The sequence below is a fragment of the Nymphaea colorata genome, chromosome 5 (assembly GCF_008831285.2).
Source record: "Nymphaea colorata isolate Beijing-Zhang1983 chromosome 5, ASM883128v2, whole genome shotgun sequence".
NCBI classification, from domain to species: domain Eukaryota; kingdom Viridiplantae; phylum Streptophyta; class Magnoliopsida; order Nymphaeales; family Nymphaeaceae; genus Nymphaea; species Nymphaea colorata.
Window position 1 is genome coordinate 7,189,463 of NC_045142.1, and position 8,326 is coordinate 7,197,788.

The window sequence follows — 8,326 nt, forward strand, 5'->3', positions numbered from 1 at the left end:
TTTCAATGTTATATCTATTTTGGTGCAACAATGTTCAAAGACCTTGGTGGTGTATACTCTTTCCTTGGTAGTTAAAGGCAACATTCACCGATTGAGGCCGTTTCAACCCCACATCGTTATGCCCAGACCATTCAGCTTGAGTGGGGCTGGCAAGGTTTCACATAAGTTGGACGGATCAGTTGCCATTTAGGGAGATGAAGACACCAAGTATTCGCGTGATCCTGTTACCAAATGTGAAAATAATGTCACCAAGTATGTTAATATTCTCACTTGGTAAGAAAATCCATGCAATCCTGTAGATTAAAAAGATATAATATCATGTAATATGCGGTGTCCACAAGGTAAGAAATCGACACAACTATATAAAGGTTACTATTGAAACATCCCTTCATCAAGTAGACTCCCTTGTGAGTTGAACCAAGACCCATCAGCAACTCATTGACAACTGATTAGTAGAACCCACCAGCAGTGACATAACACCCGACTACAACAATACAAACAGGAGCAGAAATTGTTCATGAAGGGGGCAGAATTAAAGCTTCTAATTTTGACTATAACCGAAATATTATTTTTCAAAATGTTATATAACAAGTGAAATTTTTTAAAATTTGCATGTAATTTTTTTTTTAAGGTGGGGCCAGGGCCCATGCGAGCCCCCCAAATACAACCCAACTATACAGCCGCCGACAAAAATGGCAACCGCCATGGGAAAATCCATGTAATAAAAGCATGAAACAAAATTTAGAAAAGACATACCAACCAAAATGATGCTCATTCATCTGGGGAGAAATATATACTAGGTCAAAAATATGTCACAAGTCTGCCCTCTATTTGCTCTCTTCACTTATGGCATCGACATAAAGGAGATATGACCAGCCAATTGGAACTCCACAGCCTGCAGGCTAGAGGTTGCATCAAACGCGTTCAAAGTAGAACAAAGTCCACACACTACTGCTTTGGCTTAATTAATAGTCTTCTGCCTAACCGCAACTTATAAAACAAGGAAATGATAAGAAGGTTGAGGAAGCAGAAGCCACTACCTACCAAAGTCCAAGTCCAGTTTCTTTCATAGTTTGTTTGTTCTCTTTCATTTTTTTAAAAGGCCCACCAGTCGGACCTGGGCACATCAAGTTTTGGTTGCTCAACCACATTAATATTCATGAGCAAAACGATGCGATTGGTAAACTCTTTTTCATCAATAAATTGTCTTGGGATTGGAAATCGATGGGAATATTGTCACGTCACTGTTCGCGACTAAACAAATGGGGCAGAGAGATGAGGGCGACGCAAGCGTGACATCAAACTGAACGATCAGCTCCAAATTCACACGCATCGTCCAGGACATCCCACTCTTTTAACATGGGCAAACACTTCTGTCTCCAAAAGAGCACAAAGTAAAAGCCTCTGCCTGCAGAGGGAAGAAGAAGAGGAAGAAGAAGAAGGGAAAATGGCTTCTCAAGAATCAGAAGGCAGAGAGCAAGCAGTTGCCGTTGAAGTTCTAGACAACAGCATTGGCCAACCTGCCTGCAAGAAAGGTGGATGGAGCACCGTGCCTTTTATCATCGGTAATACTCGTCACTGCTTTCATCCTCTAAATAAAGGTTAATTTGTTCACAGGAAATTTTGAGGTGATCAGTTGGGAATGTTGCATGTTCAAAGTTATCCTGACAGTTCCCGGATTATCCCACTCTTTGAATAATTTGGTTGATCCTGAAATACCTTGCATAAAACAGGGTGTCTGAAAAAGTTGGCAGTAGTAACTCTACTTTCAACCAGGTGCTTTACATCTTCGTTATTTTTCCTCTATATCTTTGTAAATAGGTCCCAATTTTTTATGTGTATAAAGGGAGTTTGTTTGTGTATATTTGACTGAGATAGGAACCCATTGTGTTCCTTTCCTTTCATTTATTCCTCTCAATCTGCTAGTGAGCCATAGTTGCAGAGAAGGTCACTATTATGTTGAAAGATGATTCTCTAATAAAAGAAACTTTTAACTTTTAAGGTCGTAGATGGACATGACTTCCCTTCAATTATGGTTCGGACCCACATGCTTGTCTTCATCTTACTTTGATTGATGAAGGCAGGGAAAACTCGTAAGGTCCTCCTTCGGTACTCATGTGTCCTACAGCCTGAATTTCTCAGCCGGCCGGCAACGCCTCGCCGGAATGTTGTGGTTGTTGATCTGGAAAATACTGAAAGAACCCAAACCAAATGCAAATCAGAAGTTTTCAAGAAGTATATTCAAGCTGATTCAGATGTTTCTCCTAACAATGAGCATCTATTATTTCTGTTCTTTTTCTATTACATTCATATAAAAGTTCTCGTGTTAATTTCATTCATTTTACAGGAAGCGCGTTGGCTTCAACCGTAGCAATCTATGGAGTGACAACAGATCTCATGCAGTTCCTGGATCACCGGTTCAGCATCAAGAGCATTAAAGCGTCGCAAATCACCAACATAATCAACTCTCTCATGAACTTGACGCCGGTGGCCGGCGCGCTCCTGTGCGATTCCTACCTGGGCTGCTTCCTCACCATCTCCATCTTCACATTCATCTCTTTCTTGGTATGCACTAATTTTCATGGACAATCTTCTATTCTCCTCTGGTTTTGTTCTTCTTTTAATTCCCCCGTGATTCAAGCATCAGCGCCATTCAGTGAAGTTGCCAAACCAACCACCAAATCTTATTAAAACCCCCACAAACCCACCGAGCAATTTCACTCCACTGATCAGAAAAGTGGGGCCAAGTGAATTTGGTCAGGTGGACACAAGGAGAGAGATTTGTTTCTGAGAGCATCAGATTGACCAATTGGTGGTGGTTTAGGAACTTCCTTGTGGGTGGTGAAGATCACTACTTTATATGAATTAAATTGTTGATAGGGTCAAACTCTTGGTGGAGACAAGTCAGTGCAGATTAGAATATGCATTATATATTTTGTAGTAATGGTTGGATGGTTGGAGAAATACAAAAAGTGAGACCAACCCATAGATGTCACCTTGGCTCCACATTATGTCATGTTATAATTTTTTAGTCCAATAGCGTGTCAATGCAGAGTTTTTAGTTTGCAGGTTGAAGTAGGTTTGGTGAAGCGTATTTTCTTCTTAGAAAAAAAAGGATAAATTTTTTAAGTTTTATCCTTATAGGAAGTCTCCCTATTTATTTTCCTTTTACCATTTGAGGGGCCATTTACCTTTTCCTACATAGAGCCGCTTCCCTTGCTCCTAAGGTCTAGAGCTGCTTTTTACCACGATTAAACGTGTTCAAGACGACTAGATTTTGTTGCAGTTTTTGTTTAGGTCTAAACCTATTTACCTTTTACCTGATCAAGGTCTTACTTATGTAAGCTTAATCATAGAGTTTTGAGAAATTCATTTGGATCAGATATCCAATCAAAAAAAAAAATTAACATTTGATTAAGAAACTGAAACAGATTCAAATTTAAGATGTGACATCCAAATCAATTTGGGTTCAGACTTGCATTAGACATACATAAATATCCGACGGGATTTGGATTGGATTTATTTTTAAACAAATAACATGTCTAATGCATTTACATTTTAAAAATCAGCCAATTCAATTCGGATTGTGAAATCAGATTTTGGATTCAAATTCTGATATAACTTTTCTTTGTTCAATATTTTGAATTTGATTCCAATTATTTGAAGATCCTAAAAAATAGATATAATTAAAGGTATATCTAATTCGAATCCGATGTGTTGACATCCCTACTCATTGTGAAGCAAATTGTATGTATAGTCTTGTCACTTCCCCCTTCTCCTGTCCGAGAACTTAGATGAACTTATATTACTTTCTTCGACTCGAAAGTTTCCACTATTTGCAGTCGAAATAAGTAATACAAACTGATGGCTGAGCTTTCATTGGCCCACCAACCCAAGCAGCTGAGCTACGCTCCCCACAGAGGCTCTTTCCAACTCATTTGGTTTGAGAGTCATGAGTTAAGCCTCTCATTGGACGTGATCAGTAGCAGTATCGTTCTAGAAACTGAACGCGTTGTATCTGTTTCACGTCACCAAGTTGGTCCGAGCTCTCCTAGTTTACCATGTGATCATGGTTCAAAGAACTAAATGGGTTGAATCTGATTCACATTATTAACTTGGTCCCAAAATGTTTTCTAACTCACAAGATATTGCAAGAGCACTCCAATTCGGGTCAGGCTCGGTGAGTTGTGACCCAGGTCATGTGGTACACAAGGCTTATGATGTCTACCACCAATTCCTCTACATACACATTAGTAAGAGGAATTGAACACGTTCCGCCAGAACAAGCAACAACATCCATGTGCATATAATGAAGTCCGCCACAGTTCCGACGTACCAAAATGTTTTTCTATTGATCAGAAGCTTGCAAAAGTCACCAAGTTGATGAGACAACACCCTGTCAAATTGACGGTGGATAAAATTTGCTCCACAATCAGGCAGGAGGTTAATTTTTTTTACCGACCAGTGAACCATAGGTACCAACCGGAGCCCGTGATCATCGATTTCTAGCAACCCATGGATGATCTTTTAAGAAATTGTTTTTAGTACACCAAAACTCCAACCGCCTTTTAGAAAACTTCCCAAGTTTTTTTTTTTTTTAATTTTATTTTAAAAGGGTTTTGGACAGATTGTTTGTTATGTCATTTCATATGACGATGATATTCAAATATGTTTTAAAGAAATTTAGATGAGTTGAGGACTATGTTTCTCTGCCCCCACATGAGATCACTATCATAGAATCTACGGTGCTTACCTAATGGCAATTCTCCAAATATGCAGGGGACGCTGATGATAACATTGGTGTCAGTAGTTCCATCCTTGGCTCCGCCTTCCTGTGACCATGCACTGGGCTCATGCCAGCCTCCCTCCATGACTCAGTTTGCGCTGCTGTGCTTAGCCTTTGCAGTGGTCACACTCGGTGCGGCCGGGACAAGTTTTACCTTCGTCACGGTTGGTGCGAACCAGTTTGACAAGGGCAAGGACCAAGAAGTGTTTGTTAATTGGTTCTTCTTTACGACTACGCTTGCGATGCTCGTCTCGTTCACTGTGGTCGTCTACGTCCTGGACAATGTGGGCTGGGGCTGGGGATATGGTACCTGTGCGGTGCTGAATGCCATCAGCTTTGCGCTGTTTGTCATAGGCAAATGGCGCTATCGAGACGTGAGACCAAGGGGAAGCCCTTTGGCTAGCTTGGCTCGCGTGGTGGTAAGCACGGCTCGCAAGGTTAACCTAGAACTGTCCAAGAACGACGAGGTCTATTACCGTGGACTTGGTGCACAGGCACAGCCATTAGTACCGACTTCCAGTTTCAGGTATAATTTAACTAGTATTTACCAATTCAATTATAGGGGTACTGAGTTTAGGGTCAAACACGTTGTGCATGACGCTATGTTCTGAATGGAAATAGTTTTTAACCAGCAATTGACGTGCCTCTTTGCATGCGTCATTATCCAAGGGCAAAGATGACGCCACATTATGAATGATTTGAAAGGTTTTAAACATGTTTTCTCATCATTTTTAGTGTGAATTAATAGTTAATACTTTAGAGGTTGTTTGGAATCGGTAACGGTATTTTATTGTTCACGCACCTTCTTCAAAAAGTGGAATAGATTCATCGAACATTTTTTAAAATATCCAATGAATCTAATCATTTTTTGGTTTAGATACATAGGACAGTAACATAATGTTCCTATTCCCAAACCGCTTCTTAAGGTTTCGCTTGTTCCACACATTTGCCCTACCAAAGTACAGGCCTAACTTATAAATGGGCTTCGTGCCTCTTTCCAAACAAACACATTTTGACATCAAGACTCAATTCTATGATTTTTTTTCTTTTCCTCTCTAATGTTATAAATATCGACATATATGGGTATCGTATTAACTTGCTTGAGAACACGGTGTACCGGCTGATATGCATGGTCTTATTTTTAAAATTTTTAATTTAAAACTAATGGTAAACTTACTTAAAATTAAAAAATTAAATAAAAACCAAATCGGCAAATTGTTTGTCACTGTCTTCAACTGAAACAAACATGCCTAAGTATTAAATGTTACGAACTTTTACTAACGTTCTAAGAAAACGTCAGAAAAGCACCGTCGTTGTTTTGTCGGTGACGATTACATAACTTCCTCAGCTTTAGTAATGATTTAATCCTTGTCGCCAGTAATGACAGCCTTTACTGATTCTTCCACGATGGCGTCAGTTACGGCCTCATTTTCTGAGGCTATTTTCCTTGGTATGTCAGTAAATGGCTCTTTTCTTATATCATTAACCTGACTTTCTGTGTTTTTTTTCCCTTTTTTTACCAAAGAAGCTTCAATAAGTATGATGTGATTTTTAATGGAGAGCATAGGAGACTGGTTTCCCACATGAAAGGGCTATTTCTTTTTTGCTTCCTTTGTGTTTTATATTTTTTGTTGTTTCTCATTAATTATATGGTCTCAACCGAAGTTGGCACATGCTTTTCAAGGGTCAATGGAAAGCCGAGTTACTACATTGATAGGGAAGGGCATGGCAGAAAATAAGTTACAAATACGGGTTTGATGGCAGATGCATAGTTTGATGTCGATTTGAAACATAGTTACAAATTTGGGTTAACGGGTTTTAAATGGTAAATTTTTCTCGGGTATTTTTGGATAAAGCTGAAAGCCTCCAAAAAATATCGAAAGAAATTCATCAAGGTTTTTTAAAAAAAAGGGTCTAAAAGTTAAGAAAAAGTAATATAAATGAAAACGGAAATTGTAAAAAACAGGGTGAAGCTAAGCCTCGGCAATGGGCCTGGGTACCCATCTCGTACTTGGTACTTGGCTTGAAAAAACCGATTCGGGTCAATTTGATGGGATTCGATTCGGCTCGATTAAATTTTTTACTATTTTTGTTTAATAATAATATATTTTTATTATTAAAAAAATATTATATATTAAAAATAAATATTTTTTTTATTGTAACCAGGCCCAACTTGGGCTTGGATTTCAAGCATCAGGCCTCCTCTGAGGCTTGGTTTCAGATATCGGGCTGGCCCAAACCCAACTTTTATCTGGCCGGGCCGGGCCGGCTCGAGACTCAAGTCTAGTTGGGGTCCCGGTAGGGACCCTGCCTCCCTCAAAAAAACAAAAAATTGAAACTTATCTATAAATTAAAAAAAATTATTTATCTTATATAAAATTTTTTAAACATGATATTTCATCACTGTCAAAATTCTAAATTAAAATTCCACCCCTTCATAACCAAAACGTTTATTTCAGGGATCAACATATTCTTATAAGTTTCATGCAGATTCATCAACAAAGCAGCTCTCGTAACAAAGGGCGACACTGATTCGGACGGCTCAATCGCAAAGCCATGGAGGCTATGCACCATTGAAGAGGTTGAGGATCTCAAGACTCTGCTCAAGCTGCTTCCTCTATGGTCTACCGGAATCTTTCTCACCACAGCTACCGGAATTCAAACTAATCTCAACATTCTGCAGTCCCTCACCATGGACCGCAGCCTCAATCGGCACTTCAAGATCCCGGCTGCTTCCTTCCAGGTCTTTGTATTCATCAGCATGGCTCTCTTTCTACCGATCATTGACCGATTCTTTTACCCGGTTTGGCGGACATTGACTCGCCAGTCCCCGACAATTCTTCACCGGATTGGAGCAGGCCATATAGTAAATGCTGTTGGCTTGGCTGCCATGGCATATGTTGAGTCAAGAAGGCTCAAAATGGTGCACTCTCATGGGCTCCAGAGCCGGCCTGACCTTATGGTGCCAATGTCAGCCCTATGGCTAGTACCGCCCCTTGCACTCATCGGAGCCGGCTCAGCTTTCTACATTCCGGGCCAAGTGAGTCTGTACTACCAAGAATTTCCGGCGTCTCTTAAGAACACGGGCACGTCGATGATGTCGCTGACGATGGGGATCGGATTTTACTTTAGCACTTTGGTTGTCGATGTGTTGCAAAAGGCCACAGGATGGCTGAACGATGATATCAACAAAGGCCGCCTAGACCATGTGTTCTGGATGTTGGCCGTGCTAGGGGGGCTCAATTTTCTTTACTATATTGCATGTGCTAAGTTGTACAAACTTCAAAGCACGAGATAATTGACTTTTTGGTCAATAAAGGAGATGTTAACTCAAATTTGGCACAATCTTGGCTGTTCAAGGAGCGATCGAATCTTTTTCTCTATAATTTTTTTGTGGAAACCCTAAGGTTGTATTTGATAACGCTAGATAGTAAACCTATGTTACTTGTTAAAAACTATAAATTTAATGTCAAATGGAGAGAAACGGGTTCGACCTTAAATCCGTGGATCTGAAATCCTAATCATCTTAAATTGCCACCA

The 8,326-nt window shown here is 39.9% G+C and overlaps 1 protein-coding gene across 1 annotated transcript; it reads left to right on the plus strand.

Moving 5' to 3' along the window:
* Nucleotides 1-1,378: 1,378 nt before the first annotated feature.
* LOC116254124 (protein NRT1/ PTR FAMILY 2.7-like) lies at nucleotides 1,379-8,121 on the plus strand. The gene is made up of 4 exons (XM_031629243.2): nucleotides 1,379-1,565; nucleotides 2,348-2,565; nucleotides 4,780-5,312; nucleotides 7,277-8,121. Exons 1-4 carry the CDS (start codon nucleotides 1,448-1,450, stop codon nucleotides 8,082-8,084), a joined length of 1,677 nt encoding a protein of 558 aa, XP_031485103.1. The 5' UTR covers nucleotides 1,379-1,447; the 3' UTR covers nucleotides 8,085-8,121.
* The last annotated feature ends 205 nt before the right edge of the window (nucleotides 8,122-8,326 follow it).

Coding starts and splice junctions, on each gene's coding strand:
- LOC116254124 (XM_031629243.2), top strand. CDS start 1,448: ATGGCTTCTCAAGAATCAGAAGGCAGAGAGCAAGCAGTTGCCGTTGAA. Junction 2,566..4,779: donor TCACATTCATCTCTTTCTTG/GTATGCACTAAT, acceptor CCAAATATGCAG/GGGACGCTGATGATAACATT. Junction 5,313..7,276: donor GTACCGACTTCCAGTTTCAG/GTATAATTTAAC, acceptor AGTTTCATGCAG/ATTCATCAACAAAGCAGCTC.